At 40.5% G+C, this 18628-nt stretch overlaps 1 protein-coding gene and 1 pseudogene across 11 annotated transcripts in view; one reads left to right on the top strand and one right to left on the bottom strand.

The window, feature by feature from the left end:
* Nucleotides 1–5921, top strand: part of LOC139537615 (MAP/microtubule affinity-regulating kinase 4-like) — a 75102-nt gene extending 69181 nt beyond the window's left edge. For 3 of the 11 annotated variants that reach the window (XM_071339137.1, XM_071339136.1, XM_071339143.1), the window contains one exon: nucleotides 766–1386. In XM_071339137.1, the coding sequence (XP_071195238.1) occupies nucleotides 766–1271 (506 nt within the window). In that variant the 3' untranslated portion in view covers nucleotides 1272–1386. Of the gene's footprint in view, nucleotides 1–765 lie in introns of all 11 variants that reach the window. The other 8 variants (XM_071339142.1, XM_071339141.1, XM_071339140.1 and 5 more) reach the window with 5 other exon arrangements.
* Nucleotides 5922–6360: 439 nt separating this feature from the next.
* Nucleotides 6361–12038, bottom strand: LOC139537616 (creatine kinase M-type-like; annotated as a pseudogene).
* Nucleotides 12039–18628: the final 6590 nt, after the last annotated feature.

Genomic DNA, 18628 nt, shown 5'->3' with positions numbered 1-18628 from the left:
ACAAAAAACATGACACTGAACATAAAACAATCTCTGACAAAGACATGATGGGAAACAGAGGGTTAAATACACAACAGGTAATGAATGGGATTGAAACCAGGTGTGTAGGAAGACGAGACAAAACCGATGGAAAATTAAAAATGGATCAATGATGGCTAGAAAACCGGTGACGTCGACCGCCAAGCACCACCCGAACAAGGAGAGGCATCGACTTCGGCAGAAGTCGTGACAGGCTCACTAACATTTTACCAAATATTTTTTATAACTAAACCAAGATACACCACAACCTGTCGTTTCCAATGGGAGCAAACTAAGCATAGTGGGCAGAGCCAAGCACGAGCTAGCAAGATCCTTATGCCGCGTTCTAGCATGTGTTTGCATATTTCCGTTAGGAAATGCCTACTCTGTGAACTGCGTGTGTGCAGTAACTCAATTCGCCATTGCCCTCCTTCTAAACAACAACAAATTTTACAACTTTGGCAAAGGGTAAAGTCTCCCATAAATCACATTTACATTTACATTTAAGTCATTTAGCAGACGCTCTTATCCAGAGCGACTTACAAATTGGTGCATTCACCTTATGACATCCAGTGGAACAACCACTTCTCTCCGATTCCCCCTTTAACTGTATGTGTGTGTGTGTGTGTGTGTGTGTGTGTGTGTGTGTGTGTGTGTGTGTGTGTGTGTGTGTGTGTGTGTGTGTGTGTGTGTGTGTGTGTGTGTGTGTGTGTGTGTGTTGTGCGTGTGTGTTTGTTCTCTACGCAGGGTCACAAATGAACCTGAGGGAATCTGCCGATCTGCGGTCACAAGGTCAGTATATGTCACAAGGTCAGTATATCCGGCAGCCCTTCGTCAACCCATCTAGAACTCATGTTTCAGACAGTAAACTTACACACCTTAACTGGACATTCAAGTTTAGATTCAACAACCCGTCACAAGTTTTTCTTCTTACCCACATTTACTACCCCTTTCCCTCTAACAGCTGTTCTCTCCTCCTTTTTCCTCCACTCTTCCACACCTCTGTCCTTTCTCCTACTTTTCTGTCCCTTTCTGGCCTCCAGTCGCCATTTACCTGGGCATCAAAAAGCGTCCGAGCCCCGGGCAGTCGGACGTGGCTGGGATCTGAGGGGACCTGGGGGGCGGCGGGACCCGGCGGAGGTGGTGCTGGCTCTGCGGGAGGCGGCACGGGGTTGCGACTGCCAGGTCCACCATGCCGGCCCCTTTCTGCTCTCCTGCACCCACGGGGCGGCCAGTGGTCAAGTGGCCTTTGAGGCCGAGGTGTGCCACCTCTCCACAGGGGGCAGCGCCGCCAACAATGAGTCTTCCAACGGGGTGCGGTACACGCGACTCTGGGGGGCACCACTTGCTTTCCGGGACATCGCCACGCAAATCTCGAAGGACCTCGAACTCTGAATATAATGGGGGTTGAGAAGGATGGAAAGAGAAATAGATAAAGGGACTTGGGGCTGGAGATAAATACATTTCCTCCTGTCTCTTACGTGGCTAAAGACCTACCCCTCTCCACACCAGTCTCAACCTCACCACCCAAACCCCCCACGCCACACAGACTCAAGCATCCCCTCCCCCCAACTTCATCCACTGGATCCGAACCAGAGAGAAATCCAGCTTCATATTTTTTATTGTTAACTCTAGCCATAATGACTATTACTTTTATGATTGGTATCATTGTGGTTTTTAACCATCACCACCTCCGAACCGACACTATCGAAAACATTTCTTGTGTCTCGCCGTCTTTGATTGTCTTTGATTGTCTTCTGCGTGTCACTGTATGTGTTTTTGGTCATTCTTCTCCCATTTGAACATTAATATGGATTAAGTGATTATCCAAGGACTTGTCGCCAGTGGACAACATGCACAAATAGGGAGACAGTTAACTCAATGATTTGACAAGTGGCCTGAAAAGTTGCTCTGTTTTTCATTGTGTGCATGGTATGGGTGGGATTGAATTATTGGCAATGACAGAGGAGTTGACAGACACTTTGAACCAGCCAATGGTAACATTCACATCCATTTTCCACTTACAATATCATCAACTGAATAAAGTAGCAGATGGGGATGTTTTCTCGGACACACCATGAATCTTTCTCAGTAAGTCTTATTGCACATGACAAATATAAACTGGACGGATATAGGTTTCAGTTTTGTAGTATTGTACAACCCACACCGTAATAAGCTGTTTTATTAATGTATAAGATCAGGTAGTATACACTTTGGTACACATCATGCTCCATCAGCGGCAATATGAAAACGTAATCTATGTAGATCAGAACTGTGGTTCATAGTGCTATTTTTTCACCTTCATACCTCTTTAGCTACCTGTACATTTGGTTTCCTGCACACACCCTTGCAAAGTAATTCCATTGGCACATTCCTTTTCCTGAGAAACTATTTTAACCCTCTGATTGGCTGGGATCAATGTCTGTGTTGGAACTGGTCATTACCAATAATCATATCAAGCTGTTTTTAAGCATTTCATCCCCTACTTCTCACGATATGATCTATCCCTTTTACATTTCTTCAGCAAAGTTGAATTCAAGTCATGAAAGAGTTACAGTTCCTCTGCATAAAATAGCCTAACTCAATGTATTATGGCTGAAAGGGTGGCTGGAAAGGAAAAAAATGCAACCGCGGTTCACTGCAGAACATTGTGCCCTTGAATGTCACATGGCTTTGCCAAAATGAAAAGCTGTCAGACATACTAGTGAACCAAATTTGGAACAGACAATGTTTGAAGTACATGATTATTTAAGTATTTATATTTTAAATACTTTATTTCTGTGTATTTGAGTAAGTCATATATGTATATATATGTATATGTATATATGTGTATATATATATATGTATATTAATGTATATATATGTGTGTATATATATATATATATATGTCATATTGCTTTCAGTGCAATGCGATGCAATGCAAATTTGTTTGATTTCTATTCCGTGCCATGCCGATTTATCTTCAGCCATCTCACTACATTGAAGGTGAACATCAAAATCAGTTTTTTTCTGAGGCAACTGGAACCACCCAATCCCATTCCCACTGTTACACACACACTGGTGCCTCTACTCTGACACCCTTCAGCATTTTGACATTGGTGAACTTCAGATCAAACTGGTTTTGTCTACTGCTGATGACTGTCCCACATGACAAAATGCTACAGTTTACTATACAATACTATAGTACTTACTATAAAATTATGTAGTTAACTGTAGTATACTGTAGAATACTATACTCCACACTGTAGTATCCCTCGATCGTGTAGTGCTTACTATAGAATTTTGTAGAATACTAAACTCCACATTGTAGTATCCATTGATCATGTGTAGTACTTACATGTTGTAGTATACTGTAGAATACTATAGTAAATACTACAGTAATTTCCGCAAAAATACTACATTATCCGCAAAAACACTACAGTGTTTTAACTATAGTAAATCTACAATATTAATTTGCATATACCTCACCCATTCCCATACCCTGTACCCCAATTTGTGCCACCCATGAATGAGAAACCTACTTGCCAAGTATAGACCATATATTGTGTTCCCTACAGGTTATATAAAAGAGCAGAAGCTCTAAAGTATCCGTTCAGACTCCATTCCTACCTACCTACAGGTTATGGAAAATTTGCTCTTTTAGTGTTTGTCCTGTTGGTTTCCTACAGGGCGGCAAGTAGCCTAGCAGTTAGAGCGTTGGGCCAGTAATCGAAAGGTTGCTGGTTCGAATGCATGAGCTGACAAGGTGAAAAATCTGTCCAATGTTCCCTTGAGCAAGGTACTTAACCCTAATTTGCTAAAGGGGCGCCATACTACTATGGCTAACCCTGTAAAACAACACATTTCACTGCACCTATCCGGTGTATGTAACAATAGTAAACTCTATAGTAAACTGTAAATCATGTCTGCAAAAACACTGCAGTATATACTACAGTACACTACAGTCATGTCTGCAAAAACACTACAGTTGAATACTATAGGAAAGTCTGCAAAACACTACAGTGAATACTATAGTATATAAATATAGTAATAGTACAGTATTCTTACCATAGTATATTAATGTATTTTTTCATGTGGGGTCGGCTACTGTGGGTTGTAGGGGAAGTGCATAGATACGCAGAGGAGTCATTTAGAGAGACAGAGAGAGACAGAGAGAGACATAAAGACAATGTGACTGGGATGCTGTGTTTTCCCTGTTGCTCCTCTTACAGTATGCCTACATACAGTAAAAGTTCAATGTTGGAAAATAAGAACCTCAAAAAGGCTTCCTCACCCTCCTCCTGATTAGAATAAAGGATGTACTGTGATGTTCATGTAGGCTACAGAGACCAAGATGTCTGCCTGGTTATTTACTGTTAACGCTCTCGGTCTCAGTTGTGGCTTTTTGCTCATGGTGATTTAACCAGTCAGACCAAAGTGATCATGTAGGGTTTGATCTTCATCACAAGCGTTTTTACTGTCTGTATGTCAGTTTGTTTTTGCAATCCTCCTGTCGTTTATTTTTTCAAAAACACTCACAACTGTCAAGAACACTCAAAAACACTCATGTAGTCCACTACATTTCACCGCCCTTTGCAGTACAGAACAGACAGACACACTTATTGACCTGAAAAGGGTCAGTCCTATGTCCTATAACATTGTGGTGTATATTAGCATTAGGTAATATAGACCTCAATGCACTTTGCTTTGACTTGAATCAGCTCCTTCCAGTGGGCCCTAGGGCAATGCCCATAATGAGCCACTGGAGGGCGCCAATGTCTTAAATGTGAACACTTCAATTTGTGGATATTTGCACAGGTACATTTTTTTTTTTTTTTATGAATATCGTAATAGAAAAAACTGGATTTATATCAGCCAGTTAATGGCTGTATATAAAATATATGAATATAGTATATATCTTAGCGGTCAAGGTTTATTTATAGCTAGAACAAGGGAAGTGCTTCTAGTTTAAAGCAGTTTCTGTCAATGACAATAGGGAACAATACCAACCTGCACTCCTGCATGACTTCAGAGTTTGGGTTTTGGGGGTAAAAAATGTAATGATTCACACCTATAGGTGGATGCTTTATGAAATAAAGATGCAGTCAGTGTTTCGACATGATTATGGACACAGAGAAACTGTACTGGGTATTGTACCAGCTCTTCCCTCCTATCACAAGTACAGATGGCAGATTTGGGGTAAATTCCAATGATTTGACTCCTTCTATTACTTACAGGGAAATTGGTTCACTTGATATTCCGAAATGTAATTCACAAATCTCTGAATTTCTCTACTGGATAACAAAATGTAAAATAACAGAAACATTGTTTTAAATTCCAATGTGTTGTTACAAATTCTGCAATTTTACAAATGTTTAAATTGACGTTTGAATTCAGACCATCTCTGATGGTCAGGCACATCTGGGGTTGGGTTGGGTTACGTTCAAGCTATAGAAACGTCCATTTACGTTTTTACAGAACGAAAGGGAAGCATCTGGTTGAACATATCCACAGTGGTTGCTAAGGTGAAGGAAAAAATTGTTTCCAGGTGGAATACAAACTTATGAAATGCATTTAGAAAAAGATAGTACAATGTGTGCTGGTATGCCTATGAGAGACTGTCAGTGGTATAGATGGTTGTTGGAAACAGTATTATGGCCCCAGGGGCTCAGTATTTAAGTAATGTGCATTGTCATGCTGGAACTGTTTATTTGTTTTAACCGTTGATGTAATATGCAATAGAGGCCAATGAGATGGATGAAGAGACACGTTTTGACCTGGACGACTAATTCTGTTCACCCATTGACCCCTTCAGAAACAAACAATGTGAGATTGTGTTGCCCAAAGGCCCTGGTGCTTTTGGTCTACAGCGAAAGTGAGAAACATGGAGCTGACGAGAAATAAAATTCACAAATGTTATCTTTTCCCTTTTCTTTTAGTTTTTTCTTCCAATGAATCTCTCAGTTTGCTGCGTGAGTGATCATCACTTGATTCTTGCTATTGCTCTTACTGCTAATAATAACTTTGTTCCTCCTTCATTGTTGGACAGTTAGGCTTAGAATATCATCTTTACCTTACTACCCAGCAAACACACAAGCACCACACGATGTTGTCTCAGTGTTTACTCCAGGTTGTGAGCTTCAAAAAACCATGTAAGTGAAAACCATGTAAGTGCTGCCATGTCTTAACAGCACTTTTAATAACTATTAGTCTATTCCATTATTGGAAAAAGTACCCAATTGTCCTACTTGAGTAAAAGTAAAGATACCTTAATAGACAATGACTCAAGTGAAAGTTACCCAGTAAAATACTACTTGAGTAAAAGTCAAAGTATTTGGATTTTAATATACTTAAATGTGAAAAATAAATGTAATTGCTTTAAGTATCAAAAGTAAAAGTATAAATTGTTTCAAATTCCTTTATATTAAGCAAACCAGATGGCATATTTTTCTTGTTTTTTAATTTATTTACTGATAGCCACACTCCAACACTGACATAATTTACAAACAATGTATTTGTGTTTAGTGAGTCCGTCAGATCAGAGACAGTAGGGATGACCTTATTCTTCTCCATCTCCACCATGAGCTTGACACCATCCACCACCATCTGGACCTGATCTACCTCAGAGGATCCCAGACGATCAGCGTTGGAGATGTCGAACACTCCACCCACGGAGGCGGTGTCCACGCCACCTGTAGAGAGCAGGGAAAAGGGAGAGAGAAGCGGGTTTAAGTGTATGTCTCAGACAATCTCTGCAAAATTACTCATACTGTAAATTATCCAAATGTCCCAAAAATCAGTGGTGTTAAGTACTTTTAAGTAAAAATACTAAGTACTACCTAAGTAGTTTTTGGGGTTTTCTGTACTTCACTATTTATATTTTTGCCAACATTTACTTTTACTTCACTACATTCCTAAAGAAAATAATGTACTTTTTACTCCATCCATTTTCCCTGACACCCAAAATTACTCGTTACAGTTTGACAGGAAAATTGTCAAATTCACAAACTTATCAAGAGAACATCCCTGGTCATCCCTACTGACTCTGATCTGGCGGACTCACTAAACACAAATGCTTCATTTGTAAATTATGTCTGAGTGTTGGAGTGTGCCCCTGGCTGTCCTTAAATATTTGTGCCATCTGATTTGCTTAATATAAGGAATTTTAAATGGTTTATACTTTTACTTGTACTTTGATACTTAAGTATATTTAAAACCAAATACTTTGACTTTTACTCAAGTAGTATTTTACTGGGTGACTTTCCCTTTTACTTGAGTCATTTTCTATTAAGGTATCTTCACTTTTTTTTTTAAGTATGACAATTGAATACTTTTTCCACCACTGCCAAAAGTAACAGACTCAATGAACAGACTACTCAAAGGAACTACATTTTGGTATTTTTTAAATTAGTCCACTGTTGATACAGTCTCAAATGTTTTGCATGTCAACAGTCAACTTTTCAAGATATAGGATTTTCAAGAAGCAAAGTATCACTTGCCACATCATTACGATGATGTGTTTTCCATTATATGATGCATTTAGCATCATCAGGATGTGGCAAGTGACACTTTGCTTCTTAAAATTCCAATATCTTGAAAACTTGACTGCTGGCATGCAAAATATGTTGGGACTGTACCAACAGTGAACTAATGAAAAAAAAAATATATATATAGTTTTTTTGTGGATTTTTCCTTCAACCGCTGTGGTCATGGCTATTTCATAATAGCTTTCGCTCATTTTCATTTCTGTTCCTTTTTACTTGTTGTGTGGTAAAAGGGAAGACTGTCGTGATCTGTGACGTTTTAGAGTTGAATATATCAGCAGCTGCTCTGGATGTTATTGTTGTGTGTGTGCGTACCTGTGCCACGCTTCTGCAGACGCAGCCTGGTGGTAGTGGTAGTAGTATCGCTTCTTAGGGATAGGCGTCCCGTCAACGGGACAGTTGTAAATCATACAGCGCCTTGTCACGATCGCAGATTTTAGAGAAACAACAAATGTCGGTACATATAAGTCTTATATCGGCTGAAAGCTTAAATTCTTGTTAATATAACTGCACTGTCCAATTTACAAGAGCTATTACTGCGAAAAAATGCCATACTATTGTTTGAGGAGAGCTCCTAACAACAAAACACTTCTATCACCGCGATAGGTTTGATAAATTCACCTCTGAAAGTGAAATATGCACTTACATTTTAAAGTCTTGCTCTGATTTTTCATCCAAAGGGTCCCAGAGATAACATGAAGTGTCGTTTTGTTAGATAAAAATCATTTTTCATATCCTAAAAGGGTCCATATAGCATGCACGATCGATTTTGTATTTCCACTCGTTCAATTTGCAAAGAAAGGCATCTGTGAAAATCTAACCCTAAACGTTGTTTCAACCAGTCAAATCACGTTAGTATGTATTCTTTGGAGATCCTAGAACGTAACCAGACTTCACTATATCATTAGGGGTGTAGTATATCCTATATGGCACCATATTTGGTCAGAGAGCGATGCCTTCATGGCACACCGATGACGTGGGCGGTGTTCACTTGAACGACTCTAACTTTGTCAAATATGCACCAATCGGGGTCAAAGCTAGCTAGATAGCCAATGATCTGGGCTTTACGGGAGTATCCGGAAACCATGTATCTGTTGTAAAATGTAGCTACTAACCTTGTACGACAGCATGCCTTTTCCTTTTGGACAAAAATTATAAGAATATTCAGACTTATGAAGTTATGAAAACTGTTTTGCAAATGTTGAACTTATAATATGGCTACTAATACTGGAAAAGCTAAATCAAAGTCCAAGTATACAGATTTGATGATATTCTTGCAGAACAATGTAATATGAATAAAAATGTCTCCTTCACGATTTGCCCAAATGTACCTGGGTGACTTCACACTAAATGTCATGTAGTTTGCTCATACTTCAAGTTATCCGTCTGAAACTTTGCACATACACTGCTGCCATCTTGTGGACATAATCGGAATTACAACCAGCGTGATGGCTGGAACATTGACCTTTCTGTTGCATTTCAAAGACTCTGGTAGAAAGAAACAGTTGTTTTTTTCTTTGTATTTTCTTCTACCAGATCTATTGTGTTATATTCTCCTACATTCAATTCACATTTCCACAAACTTCAAAGTGTTTCCTTTCAAATGGTACCAAGAATATGCATATCCTTGCTTCAGGGCCTGAGCTATAGGAAGTTAGATTTGGGTATGTCATTTAGGCGAACATTTTTAAAAGGGGGCTATCCCTGGACCGAAATCTTAATTGAGCATCGGACCAGTTACGCAAGAATTTAGTTCTGGGTTAACCTAAATTAAGATTCTTATAATTGTCTCCCTGCATTTACATTGTGTTAGGGGTGTTTTTGTGCCATGTCAAAATGGTTTGAGTACCAGTACATACCCTTCTCAGACCAACGCAGAAGCGTCTGAAGACCTCCTTCATGTTGCCGTCCTTCTCCATGGAGATGACACCCAGGTGATCCTCCTCATTCACCCAGACCAAGAAGCTCTTGGCATTGTTATTGTAAATGTTTTACAATAACAATGTTTTATTGTAAATGGGAAGACTGTCGTGATCTGTGACGATTTAGAGTTGAATATATCAGCAGCTGCTCTGGATCTTTTTTGTTGTGCGTTTGAGTACCTGTGCCACGCTTCTGCAGACGCAGCCTGGTCAGGATCTCCTCAAACTTGGGGTGTGTGCTCAGCTTGGGCAGCTTGACGTGCACGCCACCACGCAGACCAGTTCCCAAGTTGGAGGGGCAGGTCAGCACGTAGCCAAGATGCTCGTTCCACATGAAGCCGTGGTTATGCTTCTTGAAAGTCTCCTCAATCTGTCAGATGAAATAAACAACCCTGTATCAACATTCTTGTAATTGTCTCTCTGCGTTTTCATGTCTTTTCATTGTGTTAGGGTGTTTTTCTACCATGTCAAAATGGCAGCCAGGTTACCCGTGATACAAGTCAGTATTCAACGTCCATCCATGTCTGAGAACGTCAGGAGATGACGGGGACACCGGCCACTAGGGGCAACAGTGAGCACTGTTACCTTCAAGTAGGTGTCAGTTTTGCTAGGCTGTTGTGGACGGGGCGGGTGGATGGGCGTAAGCATCTGCCTCTGATTCCAAAGTTTTTGAGATTTTTGTTTTACGTCAATTCTTAAACTTAACCCTTACCTTAACCATTCAGAGTTAATGCCTAAATTTAAGATTTCGGAGCCAAAACTTAACCCTAACCTTGAAAATGTAACCTTAAACATTTCGAAATGTGATGTTTGCAACAACTTCAAAATTGGACGTTTGAGAAACATGGATGAATGTCTAATTCTGACGTGAGACTGTGAGAGCTAGTTACAAAATGGTTTGAGTACCAGTACATACCCTTTTCAGACCAACGCAGAAGCGTCTGAAGACCTCCTTCATGTTGCCGCCCTTCTCCATGGAGATGACACGCAGGTGATCCTCCTCATTCACCCAGACCAAGAAGCTCTTGGCATCGTTATGCCTTCAGAAAGGAGGGATGAGGTTTCACATGATACATCACTATGATACATTGTGGGATATTCTGTACAGTACAATACAGTATTGTTTTGGTTAACTATTGGTATGGGTCTGTGTTCTGGGTACATACCAGATTCCTCTTGCATCGGGCCAGTCACGGGCCATACCAGCGCCCAGCAGCAGGGGGGAGACGGGCTTGTCAAACAAGAAATGGTCAGCGATAAGCTGCTCCTGCTCGGCATCGGTCATCTTATTCAGGGGGTAGTACTTTCCCTTGAATTCACCGTCCAGGGTGTTCAGAACTGGAGAGACAGAAAACCCCTGTTTCCCCTTACTTTTAACATGGTATCTCCCTGCCTGGAGTTATCTGACACCATGCACTAGTCATTGCAGCTAAGGATTTACTTTTGATCTCTATTTCCAATTAATCTGAGGAGTGGCTAAGAATTCAGATCTCCATTTCGTGTTTTACTGCTTATCTTCATGCATAATCCTGTGTATGCATATGTCTTGTAGCTATTGATAGCTGGGAGGCACACCCTCAACGGACAGTTTCTCCACTGCTCTGCACTCACCACGGCTGAGGGGGGGCAGGGTGTATCCCTCGATGCTGCAGCCAGTACGCACACGGCTGGACATAGTTGGGGTTCAGGTAATTTTTTAAGAATTTAAAAAGAATTTGACTAGGCAAGTCAGTTAAGAACAAATTCATATTTACAATGACAGCCTAGGAACAGTGGGTTAACTGCCTTGTTCAGGGCAGAACGACAGACTTTTACCTTGTCAGCGCAGGGATTCAATCTTGCAACCTTTTGGTTACTGGCCCAACGCTCTAACCACTAGGCTACCTGCCGTCATGTCATCCCTAATCAGAGAGAAGGTCACAACAGAGTTTCAGACCAGAACATTTCAAGTGTCTCAAAGAAGTTTGTGATTCCCAACCTCCTATTTAGAGATTATTCAAACATTTTCACATTGCTTTTACTCAGCAGTACTCTTTGGCATTTCGTATAGGAAATGAAACCCATAAAACATGTCAGAAGAATTAGACACTACCTTCAGGTTCTCAAAGTTCAGGTCGGTCTTGTGCTTGTCTGTGGGCTTGTATCCACTATGACGGTCTGAGATGATGGGGTCCAACAGATCCTTGAAGATCTCGTAGGACTCCTCATCACCTGCCACGCAGCCAACAGTCATGATGAAGGGGTGACCTGAGGAGAGGAGGGGGAGGACGGTAAAAAGGCAGCACATCTACATAGTAGGCTAACTGACATTAATATATCACTGTTGTGTGAAAAATACGCAGGGGTGTTTGGGAGATATGTGGCACTCACCAGGGTTGTCGACACCGGTCTGAATGATGTCATCCAAAATGAAGCCAGAGGGGGTCTGCTTGTCCCTCAGCTTGGCGTACATGTCCTTGGTCAGCACCTTGGCCATGTGGTTGTTGTGCTTGGTGAGGTCAGGGTACTCCTCCTCAACTTTAAAGTTGAGTTTGAAGTTGTGGGTGTTACCGAAAGGCATGATTGAGTTTCTAACACTGCAGGGGGGTAAATTATAGAATAGCTTTGATCTTTAGAGTCCATAATTTGCACGGAAAACAGCACAGAATAGAGACATTAGGAACACATGGAAAACGTTTAAACCACCAAACCTAATAGTAACCTATCAAGGACGTTCCCAGACACTGACAGTGGAAGATAGTCAAAAGAACAGCTGCAAACGTCAGTCAATGTCCCCATCCACTGGGTCAAGTTTCTGTTTGGAATAGATACGGGGGAGGAGTACTTGTGCGTTGGATATTTTTAACATCCTTATACCAAACCTCACACAACTAGATTGCATAGTTTCCCTTCGAAATTCGCCGTTTATGGATAAACGTCTATTTTTTAAGTGTACGGTGTGAATGTGGACAAAGGGAATAAACGGAAGGGTCGTTCAAGAGAGGGGTTGAGTGTGGGATATGGGTAAGGGGGCTGAAGAGAGGATTATATGGTGGCTGGAATGTTGATGAGGTTGTGAGGTCAGCCTAATCACTAGAAATTGCCCACTGGGCAGAAACTGGTTGCATCAATGTTGTTTCTACGTCATTTCAACAACAACAAAAATGTAATCTGATGATGTTGAATCAACTTCGAAAACTGATTGGATTTGCAAAAAGTCATCAATATAATGGATTTCTTTTTTTTAATTCACCCAATTTATAACCTAAATCAAATTATGTGAAATCCTTTGTTGATTTCACGTTGAATTCATGTTAGTTGACATCTCAACCAAAATTAAATCAAAACTAAATTTGAAATGTTGAAATGACATCTGTGCCCAGTGGGGGACTTCGATTTAGGATGTTTGAAGATCCTGAGGAAGTCAATATATAAACTCGGCAAAAAAGAAACGTCCTCTCACTCTCAACTGCATTTATTTTCAGCAAACTTAACATGTGTAAATATTTGTATGAACATAACAAGATTCAAGTACTGAGACATAAACTGAACAAGTTCCACAGACATGTGACTAACGGAAATGGAATAATGTGTCCCTGAACAAAGGGGGAGTCAAAATCAAAAGTAACAGTCAGTATCTGGTGTGGCCACCAGCTGCATTAAGTACTGCAGTCCCGCTTCAGAGTACAGGCCAAGGTGTAACGCTCATTCCTTCGACGATAAACGCAAATCCGACCATCACTCCTGGTGAGATAAAACTGCGACTCGTCAGTGAAGAACACTTTTTGCCAGTCCTGTCTAGTCCAGCAATGGTGGGTTTGTGCCCATAGGCGACGTTGTTGCCGGTGATGTCTGGTGAGGACCTGCCTTACAACAGGCCTACAAGCCCTCAGTCCAGCCCCTCTCAGCCTTTTGAGGACATTCTGAGCACTGATGGAGGGATTGTGCGTTCCTGGTGTAACTCGGGCAGTTGTTGTTGCCATACTGTACCTGTCCCTCAGGTGTGATGTTCAGATGTACTGATCCTGTGCAGGTTTTGTTACACGTGGTCTGCCACTGCGAGGACGATCAGCTGTCCGTCCTGTCTCCCTGTAGCGCTGTCTTAGGTGTCTTACAGTACGGACATGGCAATTTATTGCCCTGGCCACATCTGCAGTCCTCATGCCTCCTTGCAGCATGCCTAAGGCACGTTCACGCAGATGAGCAGGGACCCTGGGCATCTTTCTTTTGGTGTTTTTCAGAGTCAATAGGAAGGTCTCTTTAGTGTCCTAAGTTTTCATAACTGTGACCTTAATTGCCTACCGTCTGTAAGCTGTTAGTGTCTTAACGACCGTTCCACCGGTAATTGTTTGTGGTTCATTGAACAAGCATGGGAAACCATGTTTAAACCCTTTACAATGAAGATCTGTGAAGTTATTTGGATTTTTAAGAATTATCTTTGAAAGACAGGGTCCTAAAAAGGGACGTTTATTTTATTGCTGAGTTTATTTGCACGTTAATAAGCTAGCTAGTTTCTAGTTTCTGGTTTCTGTTTCTAACCTTTGTCATTTTGTGTACGTTTTATATTAACCGAAATAGCTATGTTACCAAAAAATGTATCGTCAGCAAACATTACAGTAGAACTGAACACATGGTGTCCCTGCAATTTAATGTTTGACTGCTAGGCAAGCTAGCCAGACAGAGAGGAATGAACAATACATAGCTAGCTAGCTAACTAAACCTAGCTATCTAGCAACACCTGTCCTTGCAGAAACCTTTGTGTTGTTCACGTATTCACAACATGTTAGGCAGCACTGCAAATGTTGACCTTGTGCAATAGTTATCTCGTCAATAATCTAACAGCCAAACTAGCTAAATTAGTAAGATAGATAACAAGCAGCTCTTCCAAGTCCGATAGGATTGCGATGTTTACGTTTTTTAGCTAACCATCTAAAGCTGAAGTCATTCAAGTTTTATTTTCCTGACATTGTCATAGATTTTAATACAAGTCTTCTTTTTGGTATAGGTATTCAGACGCTCCTGAGTACTGATACAGAGCTCATTCTTGAGGCAGCTAATGAAGCACACACGAAGAATGGAACACTACTCAACAATCTGTCTGTGAAATCAGACATCCTGGAAACTGTCTGAAAGGATTTTGCAGTTTAAAGCCAAGTCTACCATTTTGTCAAGTAGCAGTAGCTTTGGTAAAAAAGTAGCCATGCCTTAAAGAGTCTGGGTCCTTCTCAGGCCTGTACGGATGGCAAACCAGCCTGAAGTACAAGATGGGCAATTAAAGATCGAAACTGAGAGGAATTGGATTGTCCAGAACTGGAGGTGAACTCTGTCAAGAGAAAATCAGAGGACAGGCCCGTTGCCCCAAAAGAAATGTTTAAACAAAGAAGGCAGAGATAAATTACCTCCCACCCTGCTGGAGAAACCCTGGAGAGGGAGCGAGTGGAGCTACTGGGAGAAGTACAAGTACATGACAATGTTTGTATGCCCAATAATGTTTGTACCATGTTTTGTGCTGCTACTATGTTGTTGTCATGTTGTCTTGCTACCATTGCTGTGTTGTCATGTTTTGCTGTCTTGTTATGTTTTTGTCTTACATCTCTTTATGTAGTGTTGTGTCTCTCTTCTTGTGATTGTCCTATATTTATATCGTATTTATTTTTTTAAATCCCAGGCCCCCGTCCCCGCAGGAGGCCTTTTGCCTTTTGGTAGGCCGTCATTGTAAATAAGAATTTGTTCTTAACTGACTTGCCTAGTTAAATAAAGGTTAAATACAAATAAATAAATAAATAAAAAACTACAACATTGTGATTTCCAAAATGTCGTTCAGGCCCTTCCTGTGAAGAACTTCAAAGAAAGATGGCTAGCCCTGTTTGAGCCCACTCAGGTACAAAATACAGCTGAATGAAAATAGTCATTGTAGGTAAAAAGTGTATATTGATTTAAATATTTTGTGTTGTCTTGACCTAATATTCTAATCTACAATTAAATATGCATTAAAGATTAGTCTGAACATTCTCACTCTGCACATGCTTTGGGAGGGGTTTCCCAATAGTATTCTGGCTCTCAGATCATCTTTTGTCCATATCTGTTCAGAAGATCTCTCTCATTAAGGAAGAGTTCAGAAGAATTACAACTGTTGCTTGAGTCCACCTTTATGCAGAATCTGGACGAATTTACATCACAACTATTGGACTTGTTTAAGTCAAAAGGAGGTGCTGTAAAGGCGGACATGCAGAAAATCCTTGAAGTTCTGTACGGGGTACAGTATGCACAGTAACACCTTCACAATAGTATATAGGTTAAACTGTATGTATTCAGTTGCCAGTATTAATAACTTCTTATGGCTGCAGGGCCAGTATTGAGTAGCTTGAATGAAAGGTGCACAGAGGTGCCCAGAGTAAACGGCCTGCTCCTCAGTCATAGTTGCTAATATATGCATATTATTATTGGATAGAAAACACTCTGAAGTTTCTAAAACTGTTTGAATTATGTCTGTGAGTATAACAGAATACATATGGCAGGCAAAAACCTGAGAAGAAATCCAACCAGGAAGTGAGACATCTGAGGTTGGTCGATTTTCAACTCATCGCCTATTGAAAACACAGTAGGATATGGATCTGTTTGCACTTCCTACGGCTTCCACTAGATGCCAACAGCCTGTAGAACCTTGAATGAAGCTTCTACTGTGATGTGGGGCTGAATGAGAGGGGAATGAGTCTGGCAGAGAGCCAGGTCCTGGTCACGCGCATTCCACATGATATCGACTTGCGTTCCATTACTTCTATAGACACAAAGGAATTCTCTGCTTGGAACATTATTGAATATTTATGATAACAACGTCCTAAAGATTGATTCTATACTTAGTTTGACAAGTTTCTTTGACCTGTAATATAACTTTTAGAAGTTTTCGTCCGATGTTTGGCTGGACCTGCACGAGCGTTTGGATTTGTGTACTAAACGCGCTAACAAAAGTAGCTACTTGGACATAGATCAGCAAAGGTAAGTGAAGATTTATAATGCTTTTTATGAGTTTTGTTGACTGTACAATTTGGCGGGTAACTGTATGGCTTCCTTTTGTGGCTGAACGCTGTTCTCAGATTATTGAATATTGTGCTTTTGCCGTAAAGATGTTTGAAATCTGACACAGCGGTTGCATTAAGAACAAGTGTATCTTTAATTCTATGTAAAACATGTATCTTTCATCAAAGTTTATGATGAGTATTTATGTTATTTGACGTGGCTCTGCAATTTCTCCGGATATTTTGGAGGCATTTCTGAACATGGCACCAATGTAAACTGAGGTTTTTGGATATAAATATGAACTTAATCGAACAAAACATATATATATTGTGTAACATGAAGTCCTATGAGTGTCATCTGATGAAGATCATCAAAGGTTAGTGATAAATTTTATCTCTATTTCTGCTTTTTGTGACTCCTGTCTTTGGCTGGAAAAATAGCTGTGTTTTTCTGTGATTTTGCGGTGACCTAACATAATCGTTTGTGGTGCTTTCACTGTAAAGCCTATTTGAAATCGGACACTTTGGTGGGATTAACAACAAGATTACCTTTAAAATTGTATAAAATACATGTATGTTTGAGGAATTTTAATTATGAGATTTCTGTTGTTTGAATTTGGCGCCCTGCACTTTCACTGGCTGTTGTCATATCATCCCGTTAACGAGATTGCAGCCATAAGAAGATAACTTACTTACTTTATTGTCCCCATGGGGAAATTTTGTTGCAGTGTCATGTACATGTTTAAAGTGCCGTTTAAATACAAAACAAAATTGACAATCCAACTTTCATAACAGTTACATACCAATAAAACATTTTTTTTAAAGACTAGCCTACTGGCCTTACTGAGTAAATAGGAACATTAGCCCGAGCTATTTAGGAGGGATATCACACCTGGCACAAATTACTGTCTCGTTCTGTTTTTCCTGCTGAGGGGTGCCCTATACCTGCGCCCAGAGGGGAGTAGTTCAAAGTCCGGGTACAGGGGGTGGCTTGGATCTAAAATGATTTTGTGAGCCTTGCGGAGGGCCCTGACCTTAAAGATCTCATCCAGGCCTGTCTGTTAGACTCCAAGTACCTTGCTTGCTGTGGTGATAATCCTTCTCAGCATATCTCTCTGGCTGACATCATATTACAGTGCAACACCATCCAGGAAAGAAGAGAGTGTGGTCCATGGCCTGATCATATCCCCCGGCGAGAGGGTTGAATACCTTATCACAGAATAAAAGGTTGTTTTTATTTTTGTATTATTTATCTCTAAATGAGCTATCTTCCTTTCTTTCCCCTTCTCTCCTTTCAAATTGCACAGTTAATCTAGTAGCCTAGTCTGTTATTTCTTAATTTTTTCACTCAGGATGCTGACGACACCATGATCCGAGAGGACCTCGTTCAGCATGTGATGAAGTTGTTCACTGTGAAACATCTGCACCAAAATATAGAGCATGTGATCTGCCTCGAAGGAGCAGAGGTCCTGGCTGGTATTCGCAGTGTTACACAGTCATGTACCTTGTTTATGGGCCTCATCTATGGCTTAAATCTACAGTACTCCAAAGAACTGAAATATACCTTTGAGGTGTTCCAAAAAGTATTCTTGGAACTTGATGATCTCAGGACCTCCCCACGGCTCCAAGCTCTAAAGATGAAGTTACTTGTTTTCAGAGATATCTATGAGAACTCTCAAAGGGCCACTCACACACTGTGGTCTAAACCCTACTCAGTAAACTGAAAAGATAGTTGCTAGGTGGTATAGGAGCTACAGTTTAGATTATGGTCTTTGTCAGGTGAAGTCATAAGAGACATTGTCAATTCCTGTTTAAAAAACAGCTTTGTTTACTCCATACTCCTTACTCCATATGCGCTAGTGGCTATCTGAGATTATTTGTCAGATGCAAGCTATCTGGATGTAACTTTACCTAAGGAGGCAAGGTAGAGTTATACCCAGAATTCTTATACCTGTCAAAATATTATCCATATGGGCTTCACTAGTGCATATAGAGTCAGGTTAAAGGAACAATTTGGCATATACAGCGGCAAGAAAAAGTATGTGAAAACTTTGGAATTACCTGGATTTATAAATTAAATTCGTCATAAAATTTTTCTGATCTTCATCTACATCACAACAATAGACAAACAGTCTGCTTAAACTAATAACACACAAACAATTATAAGTTT

The sequence above is a fragment of the Salvelinus alpinus genome, chromosome 13 (assembly GCF_045679555.1).
Source record: "Salvelinus alpinus chromosome 13, SLU_Salpinus.1, whole genome shotgun sequence".
NCBI lineage: Eukaryota > Metazoa > Chordata > Actinopteri > Salmoniformes > Salmonidae > Salvelinus > Salvelinus alpinus.
This window is presented reverse-complemented; position numbering and strand designations above follow the sequence as displayed.